Below are 22217 nucleotides of genomic sequence, written 5' to 3'. Positions count from 1 at the left end.
CTCTGACTGCAGGTGACCTTGGGATATGTCTTCTCCTTGCTCCTAGGTCTTATTCCCCCTTCAAGTGGGTGTGTGTATATCAATGGATATGAAATTTCACACAATATGGCGGAGATCCGGAAGAGCATGGGCTGGTGCCCCCAACACGACATCCTATTTGATGACCTCACCGTAGCGGAGCATCTCTCTTTCTATGCTCAGGTGAGTCTGTGCGCGACAGGCCGTGGCTCCTCTGCGTCCTGGTGGTGGGAAGACAGGCTGTGGCTCCCTGACCCCAACCTCAGAGGGTCCTAAAACCTCTTTTGGACACTGTTCCCCAACCATTCGGGGAGGAGGAGAGGCAAGGGTTATCATTAGGGCAGGGTGATTATAAAGGATACAAGTCGGGACCAGCTGAACGAAGAGACATACACACAGGGTGAGGTCTGGGTGAGTCCCACGTGCGAAGCTTCCGTGTCCTCGGGACACATACCCTGCTGGCACGTCGCTGTGCAGGAGGGCAGCTCACTTAACCTTCCAGTGTCCAGTTTTTGGGTTTTTTTTCTATTTTTTAAAAAATATTTTCGGGGCGCCTGGGTGGCTCGGTCGGTTAAGCGTCCGACTTCGGCTCAGGTCATGATCTCGCGGTCCGTGAGTTCGAGCCCCGCGTCGGGCTCTGTGCTGACAGCTCAGAGCCTGGAGCCTGTTTCAGATTCTGTGTCTCCCTCTCTCTGTGACCCTCCCCCATTCATGCTCTGTCTCAAAAATAAATAAACGTTAAAAAAAATTTTTAATAAAAAAAAATATTTTCATTTATTTTTGAGAGAGAGAGACAGAGCGTGAGTGGGGGAGGGGCAGAGAGCGAGGGAGACACAGAATCCGAAGCAGGCTCCAGGCTCCGAGCAGTCAGCACAGAGCCCGACTCGGGCTCGAACTCAAGAGCTGAGAGATAGATCATGGCCTGAGCCGAAGTCGGACGCTTAACCGACTGAGCCCCCCGGGCGGCCCCAAGTGTCCAGTTTTTATGGTGGGATTCATCACATAGGCCTGAGTGATGGAATCATGCAGCAGGTGACTGAACTCAGTCTGCAGCTTAGGCAGGCCAGCTACGCCTGCCGGTCCTGAGTCAGCTCGTTAGCATAAACTAAGGTGTGGCCCAAGGGTACAGCCCTGAATAACGACACCCGCATCCCTCCAAGGGTGTAGAGGCCCCTCCCACTGACTGGGTGAAAAGCCAGCCAAACTCTTGCCTTCGCAACACTTAGATTTCTCATCTGTGGAACGTCCCCTGGATCCCGGGGGGTGGCTCCCACTTGGTCAGGAGGTATAATCCTTTCCTTCATACGCTGCTGTGCTTGGTACTGATGAGACTCATATTCACATGATTCAAACCCCAAGAGCCTTGTGCCCATCCCTTTCCACAGAGGTAGTAAGTTTCTGGGGTGCAGTTTATGCAGGTAGTAGCAAAATGCCTGCGGGACAGCTGGGCCTCTACCAGGGCGGCGTGGAGGGAAGTCAGGGCACACGGCGCAACGCACGGAGGGAAGGAGGGGGCGCCAAGGCCGGGAGCCCCTGCCCGACGTCCCTGCCCCCCGCTGTCTCAGCTGAAGGGCCTGTCCCGCCTCAAGTGCCCCGAAGAGGTCCAGCGGATGCTGCACGCCCTCAGCCTGGAGGACAAGCGGGACTCCCTGAGCAGGTGCCTGAGCGGGGGCCTGAGGCGCAAGCTGTCCATCGGCATCGCCCTCATCGCGGGCTCCAAGGTAGGCGGGCGGGAGGCCCCGGGGCGGGGCGCCCAGCACGGCGGGCGGCCGCGGGGAGCCGCCGCCACCGCGCCACCCCGCCACCGGCTCCTCGGCCCGGCCCGCAGGTGCTGATGCTGGACGAGCCCACCTCGGGCATGGACGCCGTCTCCAGGAGGGCCATCTGGGACCTGCTGCAGCAGCACAAGAGCCAGCGCACCGTGCTGCTCACCACGCACTTCATGGACGAGGCCGACCTGCTGGGGGACCGCGTGGCCATCATGGCCAAGGGGGAGCTTCAGTGCTGCGGGTCCTCGCTGTTCCTCAAGCAGAAGTACGGTGAGCGGGGTGGGCGGGGCCCCGCGGCCGGGCCGGGGCCGGGACGGGAGGAGGGGGCGGGGGAGCAGACTCAGATCTGGAGGCAGGACACTGATGTCTGAGTTCCGTTCTGTGGGTTCACGGCCTCTCCACCCACGCGGCCAGGGGTTTTATCCTTCTTCCACCGTCCTTTCCCGATGTGACAAGCGGACACTCAGGGACCGTGCTCCTCAAGGACTGAGGCAGCGTGTGCGAAGCACCTGTACAGGTGTGGGGTGTTTCTACAAGTGGCTCCCTTGTTTTCCTGGACCCCACGGCCTCCTGTGTCACTGCCGCCCCCATCCTTCCTCTGCCCCCTGACCGGGTGACCTCATCCGGCCTGCGGTCATCCTCTCTCCAGCCCGGACCCCTTCCTGAGCTCCCCGTGCGTGGACGCTGCCCAGCTCCGGCAGGCTTGTCCAAACCCTGCGCAGCCCCGGGCTCCCGCACTCTGCCACCACAGCCGCTGCCCACAGCACAGGCAGAAGATGTCCTCTAGGATCTGGGCCAAAACCTTGCAGGCTCACTGACCCCTCCGTCTGTCAGAGCCCATATCCCATCTGTTCCCAAACCCTGGGGGCCTTCCCTTCCCCCCTCACCTCCATGCCCGTCTAGCACCTTGGACTGGCTTCCATCGTCTCCTGGCCTGGATTGTCACACCTGCCTGCTGACTACCACCACTAACCAACCCCCCCCCCCCCCACCACCGCCCTGTTGTCAGAATGAGCCTGTCACTCTTCGGCTCAGCCCTGCAGTGACCTCCCCTCCCACCGAGAGCAAAAGCCAGAGTCCTAGGGGTGGCCCACGGGCCGTGCTTGGCCGGGTGTGCCCTGTTTAAAATCATACTCCCTAGGGGCACCTGGGTGGCTCAGTCAGTTGAGCGTCTGACTTCGGCTCAGGACATGATCTCACAGTTCATGAGTTCGAGCCCCGTGTCAGGCTCTGAGCTGTGAGCACAGAACCTGGAGCCTGCTTCGGATTCTGTGTCTCTCCTCTCTGCCCCTCCCCTATTCATGCTCTGTCCCTCTCAAAAATAAACACAAAAAAAATTTTTTAAATCACATTCCCCAACCCTCCACACCCCGTCCCATGTCTGTCTTTCTTGACACATGGCTCATGTCACTAATACTCTATACATTTTCCCTGTGTATCTTATTGTCTGTCTCACACTCCTTTAATGAAGGCCCATGAGAGCAAGAACTCCTGACTAGTACCTAGAACAGTGCCTGTCTCATCGCAAGGGCTTGAGAAATGTTTGTTGAGTGGCCCCATCGCCAGCATCACGCTAACAAGTGTTACTAGTGTCAGAAAGGACGTTCAAAACGCCAAAAGCATGATGTGATTATTACAGAGGTAGCCTTGTTCTTCACGTTGATGTGCAAGGCCTCTGCCAAGTCAGCTGCCCTCCATACGGCCCTCTGCCACGTCGGCCAGCATCGCTAAGTCCGTCATTACCACCTCCGGTCACGGAGGAGAAGGCCAGACCCTCCAGAACACCGGCCTTCAGAGGCCAGTTCGTTGTGTGAAAACAATTCCACCCCACGGGGCCCTCCAGCTCCACGTTCCCAAGGAGCCGCCCCTTCTGAGCTACAGAAAAAGTAAGTGCAGCTACAAAGAGTAAGATTATTTCAGGCTCTTTGAACGTTTTTTATTTATTTTTGGGACAGAGAGAGACAGACAGAGCATGAACGGGGGAGGGGCAGAGAGAGGGAGACACAGAATCGGAAACAGGCTCCAGGCTCTGGGCCATCAGCCCAGAGCCCGACGCGGGGCTCGAACTCACGGACCGCGAGATCGTGACCTGGCTGAAGTCGGACGCTTAACCGACTGCGCCACCCAGGCGCCCCTATTTCAGGCTCTTTGAAATGTTGTTTCAGGTGCAGGATATTACATGACTTTAGTGAAGAAACCTCACTGTAGCACAGAGAAGATTGCCCATCTGATTTATCACCACATACCCAATGCGGTTTTGCAGTCCAGCATTGGAGAAGAATTAACGTTTATTCTTCCTAAAAAGAGAATGCCCAGGTGCGGACCCCAGGGGGCAGGAGTACCTGTGTGTGTGCACGGGCCCGTGTGCGTGCACGGGAGTGCCTGCGTGCGTGCACGGAGTGTCCAGAGCCATCCCCCGTCTCTGTCCTCAGCAAGAGCTCTCTGTTCTGTGAGGGTCTGGACCCCCAGGCCTTTGGTATCTCCTGGAGAGAGAGCACACTCCAGCCTAAGCACACTTGAAAATATGGGGCTCTGATCATGTCACCTCCATCCTTTAAAGCCTTCGATGGCTCCCAGAAGCCTTCAGGTTAAAGTCAAATTCTTAAATATGGCTTTACAGGGGCCCTTTTATTGGGTGACTGAGCTCAGATGGAGGTTTGACCTGATTTTCTTTAATTATTTCAGACCCCGGATAGGTTCCCAGCACCCCCCCAACACCCCATCCTCTGCATCATGTTGTTCTCAAGTAGGAATCTTACCTCCTACTTCACTATGAAGTCGAGAGCCAGCAAACAAGAACTCCGTCTCACTCCCACACAAGCCCACACTCGCTCCTTTCTTCCTTCCATCTCTTAACAGCCCAGAACATGTCCCCTTCCTGCTGAAGGCTCACCCTTCAGCCCCAGCTGCGGGTCTGCCCACCTTGCGTTCTCAGGAACACACCTGCTTGACTCACCCCGCCCATCCACACCATCAACTCCTGTCTCCACCGGGTCACTTCCAGGAGCACCCGAACTCCCCACCGCCCCCTCCCCAGCCCCTGGCCCCCACCGTTATATACTTTCTGTCTCTAAGATCTGGACTGCTCTCACTGCCTCTTATGAGTGCCAGCATGCACTTTCCCATTGGCTTTTGGATCTGTCCTTTCGTGACTGGCTTAGATCACTAAGCACAGTGTCCTCAAGGTTCAATGTTGTGGCATCTTGCAGAATTTTCCTCCTCCCTAAGGCTGAATACTTTTCCCTTACACACACACACACACACACACACACACACACACACACACACCACGTTCTTTATCCATAGCGGACATGTGGGTTGCTGCCACATGTTGGCTATTGTGAATAATACTGCCATGAACATGGGTGTACGAGTATCCATTCACGACCCTGCTTCCCATTCTTTGGTGTATATTTCCTCGCCTTTCATAGGTCTTCTTTGAAGCAATGTCTATTGCCCATTTAAAAAAAAACTTTTATTTATTCAGTAATGTCTACACCCAGCATGGGGCTCGAACTCACGACCCAGAGATCGAGAGTTGCGTGCTCTTCTACCTGAGCCAGGTGCCCCCTGTTGCCCATTTTTGAATTGAGTTGTTCTTTGCGTTGAGTAGTAGGAATTTTCTATATATTCTGGATATTAATCCTTGATTAGATATAGCATTTGCAATATTCTCTTCCATCCAGTGCATTGTCTTTTTATTTTAAATGTTTTATTTATTTTTGAGAGACAGAGTGTGAGCAGGGGAGGGGCAGAGAGAGAGAAGGACAGAGGATCTGAAGCAGGCTCTTCTCTGACAGCAGACAGCCCGACGTGGGGATCGAACCCGCTGGGCTGCCTTTTTACTCTGATGATAGTGTTTCTTGCTGCACAGTTGTTGTTTTTTAATTTTCATGACATCTGATTTGCTCATTTTTTTCTTGTGTTACCATGCCCTTGGTGTCACATCCAAGAAGTTGCCGCCAGATCCCATTTCATGAAGCTCTGTCCCATGTTTCCTCCTGAGAGTCGATTTTAGGTCTTACATTTAGGTCCTCGATCTATTTTGAGTTAGTTTTTGTATGTGGTGTTATGTAGGGTCCCATGTCATGCTGTTGCGTGGGGATGTCCAGTTTTCCCAGCCCCGCCTGTTGAAAAGACTGTCCTTTCCCCCTCACTGAATGGTCTTGGCAACTTCGTCGAAAACCATTTGACCATAAATGCGAGGACTTATTTCTAGGCTCTCTGTTCTTTTCCAACTATGCGTCCGTCTGCCTTTGTGCCAATATTGCCCTGCTTGGATTGCTGTCGCTTCTTAGATGGCCAGGGAGTGTGAGTCCTCCAGTTTTGTTCTCCTTTGAGATTGTTTTGGTATTCAGGGTCCTTTGAGATTCCATATGAATTTGAGGATGGCATTTTCTACGTCTGCAAACAACATCACTGCTTTTTTGGTAGGGGCTGCACTGGATCTGCAGATTTCTCCAGCTGGTATTGACATTTTAACAAAATTAAGTCTTCCAGTCCATAAACAGGGGCTGTGTTTCCATGTATTTACAACTTCTTTCATTTCCTTCAGCAACGTTTTATAGTTTTCATCGTAAAAGTCTTTGACTTCCTTGATTACGCTGATTCCTAAGAATTTTTTTTTGATGCTATAGGAAATGGGGTTATTTTTATAATTTCCTTTTCAGATCTGTTCATTGTATTTAGAAATGCAATGGATTTTTGCGCGGTGACTTTGTCTCCTGCTGCTTTGCTGGATTCGCTTATTAGTTCTAACAGCTTCTTTGTAGCATCTTAGAGTTTTCTACATATAAGATCATGTCATCTGCAAACAGATAATTGTGCTTCTTCCTCTCCAGTTTGGATGCTTTTTACTTCTTTTTCTTGCCTGACGGCTCTGACTACAGCTTCCAGTGGCACGCACATCAGACAGATTCTGCCAGCGCCGACGCCGTGCCAGGGGAGGGGCACATTCCGGGTCCCGCCCACTCTGCCGTCTTCCTGGCATCCCTGTCTCACACGTAGGCCCTCAGTCATGACCCAGCCTCCTCAAAACACAAGCGGCGGAGTTAAATTAGCACTTGATTACAAAACGATACCTAGAAAATCCACAAATATTTGGAAATGCAACACCACACTTCTGAACAGCTTATGGGTCAAAGAGGAATTAGTAATGATTGGGGGGGTGCTTGGGTGGCTCAGTTAAGCATCTGACTCTTGATTTTGGCTCAGGTTATGATCCCACGGTTGTGATATCGAGCCCCACATCTGGCTCCATGCTCAGCACATGCTCAGCACTTAAGAATCTGCTTAAGATTCTCTCTCTCTCTGTTTCTCTGCTCCTCCTCCACTCTCTCTCTCTAAAAAAGGAAGAAAGAGAGAGAGAGAGAGAGAGAAAGCTCAGAATACAGAGAAGGAAAGAAATAATAAATACGAGGAGAGCAAATGATGAAATAAGCAAAAGAAAAAATCGAGAAATCTAAAATCGCCATTGTTTATTAAAAATATTAATAAAAGTGACAAGCCTCTGCCAAAGCCATTAAAGAAAAAAAGAAGAAAAGACAAGAACCAGCCACAGGAATGAACAGACCATTCCGCACACCGACTGCACAGTCAGGATGGGACATGGAGAAAAGACCACAGACAAATTGGATTTGGATACAACAGGCTGATTCCTTGAAAAACACAATCCGCCAAAACTGACACCAGGTGGGAAAGACGAGGACGAATCACCGTGCATCTACCGATGAGATCAAATTTGCAATGACAAACGTTCCCGAAAAGAAAATGCCAGGTCCCATCAAACGCCGAGGAAATTTTAAAAAAAGAGAGAGAGAGAGAGAAGGGAGCAGCTCCCAACCCGTTTAAGGGCATGAGTCTCCAATAGCAAAACTCTGGCACACGAACACGAACACAAAGTCTTTAGCAAAATTACGAGCCGGCGAATGGACCTACCTGGGGATCCCAGGACGGCTTCGCACCCAGGTCTGGGGCCTCAGCGGGGATTCCCGGAAAGCCTTCCAGCTAGGACCGGTGGGCAGCACATGGACGCGATCCTCCCGGGCACGGCGGCCCAGGGCTCCGAGAAACCACGGCAGAGCCCGTGGGCTTCCTCTGACCCGACCCCCATCACTTCCACCCAAATGTCGGTCAGCAGGAGAACCAGCACTCACACTGGGGCATATTGCTTTTGGTGAACACTCACCCACAGAGACACACAATGAACAATAATACACTAGCAATGCACGCAAACCACACGGTCGAACCTCAGAAACAAGTTGCATAGAGGAAACCAGACCCAAAGTAGACGAAGATTCCACTTATGTGAAGACAAAGACCGGGTATGGGGAACCTCTGGTGGTGGAAATAGAGACACTGGTCATCTGCGGGGAGGAGACGGAACCTTCTGGAGGGGGCAGCAGGAGCACTGTGTAGGGTGACGGAAAGGCCCACGTCCTGGGGCACCCGGGTGGCTCAGTCGGTTGGGGGTCCGACTTCAGCTCAGGTCATGATCTCACAGTTCGTGAGTTTGAGCCCCACATCGGGCTCTGCACTAGCAGCTTAGAGCCTGGAATCTGCTTCAGGTTCTGTGTCTCCCTCTCTCTCTGCCCCTCCCCCACTCACATTCTGTCTCTCTCTTGAAGATAAACATTAAAAATGTTTTCAAAAAAAGTAACATCACCTCTTGACTGACACGAGAACAAGGCATCTCACTACGTGCAAATTTTGCTCCAATTTTTCAGAAGGGACATACTGACCTTGTCGCAAGACAGTAGCAATCGATGAGCACAATTTCAGAAAACGGACACTGAACACACAGCACAGGCCGGCTGCTCTGCAAGGTGTTCTTACGTTCACTGTGCTCTTTACGACTTGGTGCATGAGGTAGTCTCTACCCTACAGATGAGGAGAGACTCGGGACGTGAAAGAGCTAGCCTAGAGTCACACAGCCAGGCAGCGGCAGAGTCCGCACATAGACCCAGCCACAGTCAGTGCACTGTGCAAGCTCTTAACGCACCTGCCGCCCTTGGGGGCGGACGAGAACGCCGTGCAGCCTCATGAGGGCATCGGGCATGCGAGCGGGGTTTCTTACAGGCACTTTGCTGGCCTGGACACTGGGCTGTGAGGGAGCAGATAGGAGATTGTGGGTTTCTTAATATCACACAAAAAGCCACGATCCATTCATGCATGCATAAGGAAGGGTTTGAGATCAGCAGGTTGTTAAGAATTAGCTCCTTTCCTCATTTACCATAACAGTAGGAAAACAAAAACAAAAAAGAGCACTCCCTGTCTTTGGAGAGAACGGCCTGGGTTTGTGTCCTGTCTCCGCTGTGTGGTCTTGGGGAAGTCACTTAACCTCAGCACTGTCTTCAAAGAGCTGTGGAGACAATTGACGGAGTTCATAGGTGGAAAAGGGCTTGGAACGGCCACTGGCCCTTAGTCAGCACTCCAAAAAGAGTAGGAAAGAGATGGAATGATATTCGCACAACGTGCGAGGTGTGTGTGCGATTTACCCTCACAGAAACATTCTGGAGTAAATGCTGTCACCCTCACCCTCACCGGTTCAAGTTCAGAGTCCTGAAGCTAGAGGGTGACCAAGTTGAGATTTGAACAAGGTCCATCTCGACTCTACAGCCCCCGCTCTTTGCCCTGCGGAAAGCTCAGGGTGACGGTGATGGTGGGGCGGGGGTGGGGGGGTCCCCTCGCACCTGTGAGGAATAAAACCTCTCTTCCCTTCTAGGTTTGCATCTCTATTTACCGAGTTGGAACAGAGGCAGGTGGAGCTGGGGATCGCCAGCTTCGGGGCCTCGGTCACCACCATGGAGGAGGTCTTCATTCGGTAAGCAAGGGTGAAACTGTCACGCATCTACCCGTGGACCGGAGCCCGGCTCCTCCTCGGAGCGCCCGTGCTGGGCGGCCTCCCAGCCTCTGACGAGGACTTCCAGCGATAGGGGTGCGGCTTAACAGAGAAAGCGCTGAACGCAATACCACTTTTCTAGGAGTGGCGTATCATGTGGGATGTCGTTGACTATAATTGACTCAGCTGGTTTATGCGGCTCTGGAGTTGGCCTATTGGTCTGATTTTTTTTTTTTTTTAATGTTTATTTATTGTTGAGGGAGAGAGAGAGAGAGAGAGAGAGCATAAGCTGGGGAGGGGCAGAGAGACACACACACACACACACACACACACACACACACACACACACAATCTGAAGCAGGCTCCGGGCTCTGAGCTGTCAGCCCAGAGCCAGACACAGGGCTCGAACTCAAGAACTGCGAGATCATAACCTGAGCCAAAGTCGGACGCTTAACCAACTGAGCCACTCAGGCGCCCCTGATTGGTCCAGTTTGACTGTCACGAGGCAGGACACAGGCTTACTTCTAGGAAGGCCGTGAAGGGGCCCTCTAGGGAAGCTGCCCAGAAGACCAAAGAAGGCCAGAGAGGGGCGATGGGAACAGGTCAGTGTGACTTGATCCAGTCTGGCAATATCTGTCTTTTAACTGGACCGTGTAGGCTATTTGCAAGTATTGTGACTGATACGTTCGATTTTATATCTATCATTTTATTTGATATTTCCCACTAGTCTTCTCCTCCCTTTTTGGGTTATTTCTCCTGATTCTATATTTTCCTTCCCCACACTAGTTGGAAAGTATACGTTCTTACTGTATTATGGTAGCGGTCAGCCTAGACATTGAGACACACAAGAGTGAATTAATATCTTTACTCTGCTTCTGGAAAACGCCAAGACCTTGGGACACGCACATATCCCACCATCACCAGCTTGTATATAGCGTGTATTTTAATTCTCTCTTTTTTTTCAACACCGCAAGACAGTATTATTGGTAGAGAAAGCCAATGGTCACTTAAACTCACGTGCACGTACACCTGCCTCTGTGCTCTTTCCTCTTCTCGGGTAACTGTCCTGCCCACAGTACAGTCTTTACAGCACCCTTTAGCGCTTTTGTGCGGGTGCCAAACACACTTGTGTGGGGTTTCCTGGGGGCCCTGGAAATGATTTTAGTTCTCTACGTTTTGAAGGATATTGTCACCAGATTGAAAGTAATCTTCCTTCGGTGCTGAAAATACTATTTCGCAGACTCTACTCCTGTGGCTGAATATGAGCTGTGGGTCTAACCCTTGTTCCTTTGAAGGAAATCGGGCCGCTCTGCTTCTGATGTTATGCAACCTAACCACGGTGTATCTCCGTACGGTCTTCTGTTTAACTATCCCGCTTGACATCTGATGGACTTCTGGCCACGGATGGAACGTGTTTCACGACTTCCCACGTGTGAGGCCACCACCCGCTCCCATGGTGCCTTGCTCCTCACCGTAGGACAGGTGTTTCTTCTCTCACCATAGGACAGGCGGGATCCTCTCATTCTGTGTGCTGGGTGAGTCTGCCCTTCCTTCCCCCCTCTCTGGCCCTCTGGTCTCCCGGAGCCGCGTGCTGGCTCAGACCCTCCGACTTATCACCCGGGTGGCTCTTCCCTCTTCAGCTGTTTTCCATCCTCAGCTTGACACTTCCTCTGGGTTCTCTTAAATAATTACGTTTTTACTGAAGCATGACAAACGTACCGAAAGGTGCGTAAACACCAAGCCTCTGGCTCAGTTTTCTTCCGGAGTTCCTGGACTTCTCATGTGCTCTGGATAGAGGTCCTCTGTCGGGTACGTTTTCTTCCCAGCCCGCGGCTTGCCTGTTCCTGTTTTCGGAGCCCACCCGTAGGTCAGAGTCATGCTGCTACTCTCTCCTCTAGGAACGTTACCATTTTAGCTTCTGCATTAGATCTGTGACCCCCCGGTGTTAACTTTTCTGTGCAGTGTGACAAGAGGCTGAGGTTCATTTTCTTTTTTCAGTTCATTTATTTATTTGGGGGAGGAGGCGAGGGGCAGAGAGAGAAGGAGAGATAGAATCCCAAGCAGGCTGCATGCTGTCAGCACAGAGCCCGACTCAGGGCTCGAACTCAGGAACTGTGAGATCATGACCCGAGCTGAAGTTTGACGCTTAACCAACTGAGCCACCCAGGCGCCCCAAGGTTTATTTTCTTGCACGTGGGTACCCAGTCGTGACGGAACCACTTGGCGAAGAGACTTCCTTCCAGGCCGAATTGTTTGGATGCCTTCACCAAAAATCAATTGACTGCGTATGTCCATTTCTATGCCCCCCTCTTCTGCCCCACGCCAGACCCACGCGGTCGAGATTACCGCAGCTTTACAAAGGACATCTTGAAGTCAGGTAGTAGATAGTTTCTCCGGTTCTGTTTTTTGAAGATGGTTTTGGCCATTATAGGTCGTTTGGGTTAACATGTAAATTTAAAAATAAACTTGTCAGTTTCTATTTAAAAAAAAAAAAGAACTTGTTGGAAAGCTGGCTCATCGGTTACAGCAGAAACACCACGCTAATGCAAGGTGTGAACAGTACGGAAAAGTCGGCAGCAGGGGAGAGAAGAAGCATATGGGAACTCTGTGCTTTCTGCTCAGTTTTCCTGTAAACCTAAAACCATCTAAAACATAGAGTCTTTTTTTTTTAACCTGCTGGGAATATGACCGGTAGTAGGTTGAATGTATATATCAATTTGGGGACAATGGACATCTGAAACATGCACCGTTCCAATCCACAGGTACTCTACACAGCCTCCTTTATCTGGGAGGTCGTCTATAATTTTTATCAGCCATCTCTTGCATTTTCCAGAAGCTCTGCCTATCTTTTATTAAACTTATTCCTAAGTATTTCAATTTTTTTCAAAGGGATGGAAATGGATCTCTCAATTTCATTTCCAATCACTTGCTGCAGATCTAGAAATCATTTTTTAAGTTATTGATATCTAGAAATATTGCTTAACTCAGTAGTTCAATTTTGGGTTGACTTCCTTAGTATTTTGGATATAACCATCATGTCATTTAAAGACAGTTTTACTTCGTATTTTCCAGGCTTCATGCCTTTTGCTTGCTTATCTCACTGCGAGGGGCCTCAGCATAACACTGAGTCCAAGCAGAGAGGGGGGACGTCCTCGACTGGTTAGGCAGAAGTGCTTCCTTGTAAGATAGTTTTTATATAGTTTATTTTCAGCCATACATATATTCAACTAGGGATCTGAGATATAAATTTCCCTTTGAGCTTCACGTGCCTGTGTTGCACAGTTGTTTGATATGTAATCTTTTCTTCCCCATCCAGTTAGAAATATGTTTAATTTTCTATTGTGGTTTCCACTCTGACCTATGGTTTATTTAGAACTGTGTTTCTTAATTTCCAAACTCGTGGAGAGTTTTGTTTTTTTTACTGTTCCTATTCAGGGGCACCCGGGGGCTAAGTCGGCTAAGCATCTGACTCTTGATTTCAACTCAGGTCATGATCTCACAGTTCATGGGTTCGAGCCCCGCATCAGGCCCTGTGCTGACAGCTCAGAGCCTGGAGCCTGCTTGGGATTCTCTCCCCCCCACCCGCAGCTCTCTGTCCTCCATTCCGCTCATGCGTGTGCGCTCTCTCCCTCTCTCAAAAATAAATAAACTTAAAAAATGTTTTCTTGCTTTATTTTGCCTTGTCTTGTTAATATATGTGATTCCTAACCTAATTTCACTGTGGCCCGAGTACATACTCTGTATGGCCTCCTTCTTTCAAAATGCTTGAGTCTGTGGCTCACCTTACCTTCCATTTTTGTAAAATTTCCTATGTTCTTGAAAGAACGCGCATTCTGCAGTGGCTGGGTGCAGTCTTTTGTGTATGGCGACTAGGTCTGATTGTTAATCGTGGTGTACAAATCTCCTGTGTCTTTTTAAAAAAATGATTATCTGCCTGTTCTCTGGGTTCCTAGAGGTAACACGCTGATTTTAATTTTGTCCAGTTTTGCTTTGTTTTTAAGCGACTGCATCAGGTGCCTACACATTTAGAATTGTTAACATATTTTGCTGGTAAGCCCAACAACTGAACATCCATCTAGTTGTATATACTAGCTTTGTTTTGGTTCAAAGTCGTGAGTAGGTTCTTGTCCACCCATTTGCATTCAGTCTTCCCGTAGCCGTATTTTAAGCGCACTTCTTGTCAACGGCGAATCGCTGAAATTTCAGAAAACAGCTCCTTCATCCATCTTTATCTTTTAACTGGAACCTCGGGGCCTTGACGACTGATGAAAATCCCAGTTCACTGGGTTGCAAATCTGCCATATCGCTTGCTGTTTTCTGTTTGCCTACCAGGTCCACACTCACTTTCTGTTTCCTTTCCAACTTTGGGTGCACTTAATATTTTTTAAATGTTTATTTTATTTTGAGAGAGACAGAGCAGCATGCGTGTGAGCAGGTCAGGGGCAGAGAGAGGGTGAGACACGGGGCTGGATCCCACGAACCGTGAGATCATGACCCTAACCGAAATCAAGTCAAGACGCTTAACTGAGTGAGCCAAGCAGGAGCCCCTAATCCATATATATATATGTATATGTATATATATATATATACATATACATATATATATATATATATATGTATCTTTTAGTTTGTATTTTCTCCTCCATTAATTTCAAATTTGTAAATTATGTTCTCCTTCTCTTAGTGGTTATCCTAAGATTACCACGTACACTCATAACCTATTACAGTTTACCATAAACGCGTAGGCTCACCGCGTTCCAGACGACACAGGCCCACTGCTCCTTCAACTACCCCGACTCTACCTCCAGAGTTATGTACCATTTGGTTTGTGTATTTCAATCCTGTACATATTTTAAAACCCATCACATGTCATGATGTTTTGGGCCATCGGTATTCACTTGAATTTACCATATATTTACCCTCTGTGTCATTCTCTAATCCTTCATTCACCTTTAAGCTCCCACCTAGGATGGTCTCTCCGCCTGAACAATACCTTCTCCCTCCAGTGGCGGTTTTCTGGTGACAAAAATCTCAGGGTTGTTGCTTGCTCGAAAATAGACAGGTGGCCTGCATTTTTGAAGGGCATTTGACCCATAGATAGAATTTTAGGTTGGCAGGGCTCTTTCCAACGCTTCTATAATGCAATGTCTTCCTTTTCAACAGATTTCAATAGATTCAACAGATACGATTTACAGACTGTCACGTTACTCAATGATTCATATAGTAAATTCGATGACTTCCAATAAATTTACAGAAGTGTGACCATATCGCTCCATAAAGATCTTTTGTGTTCCCTTGCAAACGTGCCCGTTCCCATTTCTAGCCCACGGCCACTGCCTATGTGTCCCATTCCATTGTCTTCTGACTTCCATTATGTCTATTGAGATGTCAGCTGCCAGTATTATTGTTATTCTTTGAGCACAATCTGTCCTTTACCCCTGGCTGCTTAAAAAGAAATTTTTTAATGTTTATTTTTGAGAGAGAGAGAGACAGACAGACAGAGACAGAGCATGAGCAGGGAAGGGGCAGAGAGAGGGAGACACAGAATCCGAAGCAGGCTCCAGGCTCTGAGCTGTCAGCACAGAGTCCAAAGTGGGGCTCGAACCCATGAACCGTGAGATCATGACCTGAGCTGAAGTCAGAGGCTCAACCGACTGAGCCACCCAGGCGCCCTGATGATTTTATTTAAAAAACTTTTTTTTAAATGTTTATTCATTTTTGAGATACAGAGAGAGACAGAGCATGAGCAGGGGAGTAGCAGAGAGACAGGGAGACACAGAATCCGAAGCAGGCTCCAGGCTCTGAGCTGTCAGCACAGAGCCTGACGCAGGGCTCGAACTCACAGACCACGAGATCATGACCTGAGCCGAAGCTGGGAGCTTCACCGACTGAATCACCCAGGCGCCCTACTCCTGGCTGCTTTTAGTAGTGATTTTTGTCTTAGGTTTCCAGCATTTTTACAATGACGTGGCTTTACGTGTCTGTCCTTGTGCTCGCCGGCTTAGGATCTTTACCACTTTTTACCCTGGGGTCTGCTGGTATTGCCAGTTTCGGAAAATTCTCCACCAACATCTCTCCAACACGTTCCTTCTCATCTACCCTCTCGTTCCTCTCCTCCTGGGACTACTAATTACACATGATTTTTACCTCTCCCCTGTCTCACGTCTGTTATACCCCCCACTGTTGGGGGCCTGTGTTTATTTATTATCTATTGCTAAATAACAGATTTCCCTAAAGGGTAGCAGCCCTGAAATAGCCAACATTCATTACCTTACGGTTTTCTGTGGTTCAGGAGTCCAGGAGCAGGTGGACAGTCAGTTCTGGCTCAGGGCCTGTTGGGTGGGAGTCGAGCTGTGAGCCAGGCCCGTGGTCTCTGGAGGCTGAGCAGGTGGAGAGTCTACTTCCAAGATCACTGCTAGGGTTGTTGGCCGGCCTCGGTTCCCCAGCATCTATCGGTCTCAGTGTGTCACCGTGTGGACCTCTTCCCGAGTTGCCGAGTGACCTCGTGATACGCCAACCGGATTCCCCCATGGCGAGTGATCAGAGAAAGAGAAAGGGGAGCCGTGACCAAGAAGGAAGACTTAGTCCCCTCCTGCCCTCGTCTTGGAAGTGATGTTTTATCACATTGCTGTACTCCACTCGTTGGAAGTGAATCTCTAGGTCCAGCTCACAATGAAGGGGAGGGGATTAGCACAGGCAACAAAAGCAAAATTAAACAAGCGGGACTACATCAAACTAAAAAGTTTCTACACAGTGTACACACACACACACACACGAGAATATTATTCACCCATTAAGAAAAAGGAAAATCCTGCTATCTGAAGCAACATAAATGGGCCTTGAGGGCATTATGCACAGTGAAATAAGCCAGACAGAGAAAGACAAATCCCACATGATCTCACTCATGTGCGAAATCCTGAAAGAAACCAAACTCACAGAGACAGAAGAGATCCGTGGTGGCCGGGGGCAGCGGGTGGGGGTGGGTGAGGGAACTGGGCAAGGGGAGGCAAAGGCACAAACTTCCAGTTACAAGAGAAGTAAGGAGAGTATGGTGACTGTGGTTAACAACACTGTATTTATTGTATATCCGACAGTTAGCAAGAGAGTAGATCTTAAAAGTTCTCACCACAAGCAAAAATACCCTAAGTCTGTAAGGTGGACGCTAACTGAGCTTAATTGTGTGACGGTTTCACATATATACATATATTGGGCCATTACGTTGTGCACCTTAAACTTACACAAGGTTAAATGTCAATTATATTTCAATAAAACTGGGAGGAGACTGAGGGAGGTCATGACAGAGCATGAGCATTTGGGGTTTGGAGGGCCAGTCAGAGGACGCCCAGCACAGTGCGGAAGCTCTCGGACCAGCTCTTAGTCTGTACTTAATCTGTTTGAAGACACCGTGGTGTGGTGGCCGCCAACGTCCCGCTGTAGAAAACTCCCCTCCCTTCCTTCCTGGAATTCAGTCTCAATAAATGACAGTCTTATTTCTTAAACAGCCCCCCCAGCAAAAAATCCGACTAGCAGAAACTGAATGAGGAAAAATTCAGAACACAACCTTGACACAACGTTTCACGGGGCCAAAGAAAATATCGTGGCAAAGTGCTGTGTGGCTCCTGTCTTTCCCCACACACCTTCCTCGGGTACCAGCTGAAGCCCTGAAGAGAGGCCACACAAATCCTGATAATGCTCACTAACATCCCCCAATCTGTAGGAAAGCTAACGAAAGGACAAGTAGAAAGCCTAGAAAAGTCCAGGAGAAATGGTCTGGTCGAGAGCAGAGGCGGGGTCTCGGCACAGGCGGGGCCTGCCGGGCGTGCCGACGCTGTAAATAGGGCTGACCCATAAAGGCAGCAAGGTTTTGCGGAACTGACGAGTGAGTAATGAGGCTAGCTCACGAGAGACACTGTACCTCTATCTCTCCGTCTTGGACCGCTCAGGCTGGGAGAAGCCAGCCACCGTCTTGGGAGGACACTCACACGGCCTCAGGGAGAAGTCCACGTGGCCCGGAACCGAGGCTTTTGCCAACAGCCAACAAGGAATCGAGGCCCCTGCCAGAGGTGTGCTGGAGCTGGCTCAGCTCAGCTCAGCTCAGCTCATGAGAGCCGAATATTAAATTATCAAGAATTTTGTGCACCAGCTAAAGACGGCTCTTATTAAAAATTCAATTGCATAAGCTGGTAAATCACAATAAAAAACTGTAGTACAGGGGCGCCTGGGTGGCGCAGTCGGTTAAGCGTCCGACTTCAGCCAGGTCACGATCTCGCGGTCCGTGAGTTCGAGCCCCGCGTCAGGCTCTGGGCTGATGGCTCGGAGCCTGGAGCCTGTTTCCGATTCTGTGTCTCCCTCTCTCTCTGCCCCTCCCCCGTTCATGCTCTATCTCTCTCTGTCCCAAAAATAAATAAAAAACGTTGAAAAAAAAATTAAAAAAAAAAAAACTGTAGTACAATTCTGATATCAATTCCAAAGTGTGGGGCAGGGTTTAACATTTATTTATTTTTGAGACAGAGAGAGAGAGAGAGAGAACGAGCAAGGGAGGGGCAGAGAGAAAGAGAGAGAGAGAGAGAAGGAGACACAGAATCTGAAGCAGGCTCCAGGCTCTAAGCTGTCGCTATAGAGCCCGATGCGGGGCTCGAACCCACAACGCAGAGATCATGACTTGAGCTGAAGTCGGAAACTTAACCGACTGAGCCCCCCAGGTGCCCCAATTTTATTTTTTTTCACACCACCAAGCAGTTAACTTCACCCTGACGCGCTCTCTCTGGAGAACAGCATCGGAACCCACAGCTTAAGGGCTCAGTCCTGCAAGAACGCCCCACTCCCTGACTCTAGACCCCAGTCACAACTTCATGTGGTCACCTGTGCTTCTGACCCACCGGCCATAAACTGGACGTTCCCACAACCGCTTCTTCAATTAACTCACTAGAATGGCTCACAGAGCTCACAAAAACACCGACATCTACCAGTTCATTATACAGAACATGATACAGGAGCCAGATGAACACATACACAGGGCAACAGTGAGAAGCGTCCGGGCTCTCTGACGGCACTGCTCTCCCGGCACCTCCCGGGACACCAACCCGGAAGCGTTTTGGGTTCTCTGCCCATTTGGGTTTTTGTGGAGGCTTCATTACACAGGTATAATTGATTGATTAAATCATTGGCCGCTGGCACTTGAACTCAATTTCCAGCCCCTGTCCCTTCCCAGGAGGCTGGGAGGGGGGCCTGAAAGTTCCAACCCTCGAATCCCATGGATGGTTCTCTCGGCAACCAGTCCCCATCCTCAGGTCCTTTCCAAAGTCACCTTGCTCACACAACACAACACAACACAACACAACACGCCTTACCTGAGGTCACCACTTAGGAACATATAAATGTTTTGGGAGCTCAGTGCTAGGAACAGAAGACTGAACATAAATTTCCTGTTATAAGATTATAAAACTGTAAGTTATAAATCAAAACATTGTAAATGGCAATACACAAGACGTCACGGTTTGGCTACATTGTACTATTATCAGTGCTCTTAAGGTTATTTACGTCTACTTAAATCCGCATGATGGACGTGCTGTGTCGATAATTTGAAATCAACCATCATGCGTGAACTTACGTCATGGAACGGGTTAAACAGGAAACACTAGGGTTTCATTTAACATTTTGTTGATTGTCTAGATTAAGAAAGTGGTGGCGAAAATGTTAATAATGCAAACTAAGTTGAAAAGTGTCTATCCCGAGCCATTTCATTAAGAACACAAAAACTTAGGGAAATATTCTTCCAGCATTAGAACAGTAGTATTCAAGTCAGCAACAGTGTGGCTTGCCTGGGGGATGCACGAGTGAAGTTCTGACACACACCACTGCTATTCACTTTTATCCTCATCATTAATGTGAATTAAAACCAACATTCTTGTCAGAACTCCACTGGTAAAGGGGCACCTGGGTGGCTCAGTAGGTTAGGTGACTGACTTTGGCTCAGGTCATGATCTCACAGTTTGTGAGTTTGAGCCCTGCGTCGGAGCCCGGAGCCCTTCGGATTCTGTGTCTCCCTCTCTCTCTCTGCCCCTCCTCTGCTCATGCTCTGTGTCTCTCTGTCTCTCAAGAATAAACGTTAAAAAAAATAATAATGTTAAAAAATAATAATAATAATAAAAAAAACTCCACTGGGAGAGCCAGCTGTTAAGCCAGCCACATGAGGGCACCGTCTTGGGAGTGGGGCCTCCCGCCCCAGTCCAGCCTTCAGACCACTGCAGCCCAGGCCCAGAGCTCAACTGCAGCCTCCTGAGAGCCCCGGAGACAGCACCACCCTGCCGAGCCACTTCCGAACGCCTGGCCCACAGAACTGTGTGACACAGCAAACGTTTACGGTTGTTTTAAGCTGCTAAGTTTGGGGAGAATCTGGGCCACACCGCCATTTACAGAACTCTATTGCAGGGAAAATGAGCTACAATTTACTGCACTGTTTCGTTGTGACGCACTCCCAGGAGTAGAATAACCGACCTGAAGATTATGAGTAAAAATATATTTCTCGGCTTCCGAACGGTTTGCTGCCCGCAAGGAATACCTCTTTTGGCCTAGGGCGGGGTTCGGCAAACTTCTTCCTGAAAAGCCAGAGTACACGTTTTAGGCTACTGTAGGTTTAATGGCAATAATCAAGGATATTATGTAAGTAATTAGATAACCATCTAGCATGTAACCATTTAAAAACATAAAATCCTTTCTGAGCTCAGTGCCAAACAAAAATAAGACCTCAGGCTCCAGTGCTACGTGTCATACTTGGGTTTATGAGTCTTGCTCATAAAGTAGATATTAAGGGACATTTCATTTTTGTTTTAATTTGCATATGGCATCTTTATAGGAAAATAATGAAATCTATTCATGCTAATGTTGCCTCAGTTCTTTGGAAAAGCCATTGGTCAGTTAGTTCAATATATACTCGGGACCTATTTAAGAACTTTCTGTGGGCTCCTGGGGGGCTCAGTTGGTTAAGCATCCGACTACGGCTCTGGTCATGATCTCACCGTTCGTGAGTTCAAGCCCCATGTTGGGTTCTGGGCTGACAGCTCAGAGCCTGGAGCCTACTTCAGATTCTGTGTCTCCCTCTCTCTCTCTCTGCCCCTCCCCGGCTTGCACTCTGTCTCTCTCTCTGTCTCTCTCTCTCAAAAATAAATAAATATTTTTTAAAAATTAAAAAAAAAAGAACTTTCTAGTCAAAATATGCTTGCTAGCAGTATATCATCTGGGTGCAGCTCCTTTTTCCTCAATATTCTTTAATTAATTAATTAATTTTTTAGAGAGTGAGCGCGCACTAGCAGGGGAGGGACAGAGGAAGGAGGGAGGAAGGGGGGAGAGAGAGAGAGAGAAAGAGAGAGAGAGAGAGAGAGAGAGAGAGAGAGAGAGAATCCCAAGCAGGCTACACACTGTCAGCTCAGAGCCTTGATGCAGGGCTCGAACCCACGAAACTGTGAGATCATGACCTGAGCCAAAATGAAGAGTCAGACGTTCAACCAACTGAGCCACCCAGGTGCCCCAAGAGAGAGAGTATCTTAAGCAGGCCCCACACACACTCAGCGTGGAGCCTGATGCAGGGCTCGATCCCACAACCCTGGGATCATGAGCTGAGCTGAAATCAAGAGCTGGAGGCTCAAGCAATTGAGCACCCAGGCGCCCCTGCCCTCATTATTCTTGTCCTAACTTCGTTCTTTTCTTTCAAATTTTACATGACGTTGTCTCTTTAAATCCAAACAAAATGAAGCAAGATGTGGTTTTGCAAATTTGCGTTTCTGCTTCCATTTGGTTTAGGGTGAACAAGCTGACAGATTCCAGCACAGAAATCCAAACCCTCAAGATTCCCTCCATTCAGTCTCACCACCTGATCGGCAGGGTTCCTGTCAACAGAATCAAACGTATTCACTCAAGGATCTTCTCCATACCGTCCGGCCTGCCAATCCATCACAACACTGGGGTGAGCAAATATTTCACATGCATGCCAGGGGGCAGATTTGGGGTTAACTCTTAGAATCACCCTGTTCTTTGGTCAAGAAGTACAGGTTACCCACCCTTTGACAGGGGCTTGAGGAGAAATGTGTAGATCTTAGGCACAAAAGAGGCCCGGCCAGGTTCCCTCAAGGCCACGCTCTCAGCTCTAGTACAGAGACAATGCACTATTGTTTCCTGGCCACGATTAACTCAGTGGAAGAAAGCACCAGAAAAGGACACAGTAAAAGGTCTTGGCCCTTCCTCTTACCAAAAAGAAGAAAGAATAAAAGCACTGAATCTACCAGCCAAAAAAAGCATATTTAATCTTCCCGTTTTCATATTTCACTGTGAAACAGATCACATATCACACCTGGAGTTTAAGACATATCTATTTTAGTGTTTTATTTTATTATTTTTGAGGGAGGGAGAGGTGGAGGGAAGGGCGGGGGGGGGGGGGTTGTGAGGGCAGAGGATCCGAAGCAGGCTCTGTGCTGAGATCAGAGAGCCCGACACGGGGCTCAAACTCACCAACTATGAGATCATGACCTGAGCTAAAGTCAGATACTTAACCAACCGAGTCACCCAGGCGCCCCACGATTTTTTTAAAACATCCT

At 49.0% G+C, this 22217-nt stretch overlaps 1 protein-coding gene and 1 long non-coding RNA gene across 7 annotated transcripts in view; one reads left to right on the top strand and one right to left on the bottom strand.

Annotated features, from left to right (window-relative positions):
• LOC132689734 (ATP-binding cassette sub-family A member 17-like) overlaps window positions 1–22217 on the top strand; it is a 75911-nt gene that overhangs the window by 29289 nt on the left and 24405 nt on the right. For all 4 annotated transcript variants that reach the window (XM_078440232.2, XM_078440230.2, XM_078440229.2 and 1 more), the window contains 6 exons: window positions 47–201; window positions 1584–1739; window positions 1847–2057; window positions 3953–4103; window positions 9511–9609; window positions 21427–21589. In XM_078440232.2, coding sequence (XP_078296358.2) covers window positions 47–201; window positions 1584–1739; window positions 1847–2057; window positions 3953–4103; window positions 9511–9609; window positions 21427–21589 — 935 coding nt within the window. The remainder of the gene's footprint in view (window positions 1–46; window positions 202–1583; window positions 1740–1846; window positions 2058–3952; window positions 4104–9510; window positions 9610–21426; window positions 21590–22217) is intronic.
• LOC144614787 (uncharacterized) overlaps window positions 19795–22217 on the bottom strand; it is a 29450-nt gene continuing 27027 nt past the window's right edge. For all 3 annotated transcript variants that reach the window (XR_013552953.2, XR_013552952.2, XR_013552954.2), the window contains one exon: window positions 19795–20225. This is a non-coding gene — a long non-coding RNA (uncharacterized LOC144614787). The remainder of the gene's footprint in view (window positions 20226–22217) is intronic.

This window comes from Panthera onca, chromosome E3 (assembly GCF_046562875.1).
Source record: "Panthera onca isolate mPanOnc1 chromosome E3, mPanOnc1 haplotype 2, whole genome shotgun sequence".
Lineage (NCBI taxonomy): Eukaryota > Metazoa > Chordata > Mammalia > Carnivora > Felidae > Panthera > Panthera onca.
This window is presented reverse-complemented; position numbering and strand designations above follow the sequence as displayed.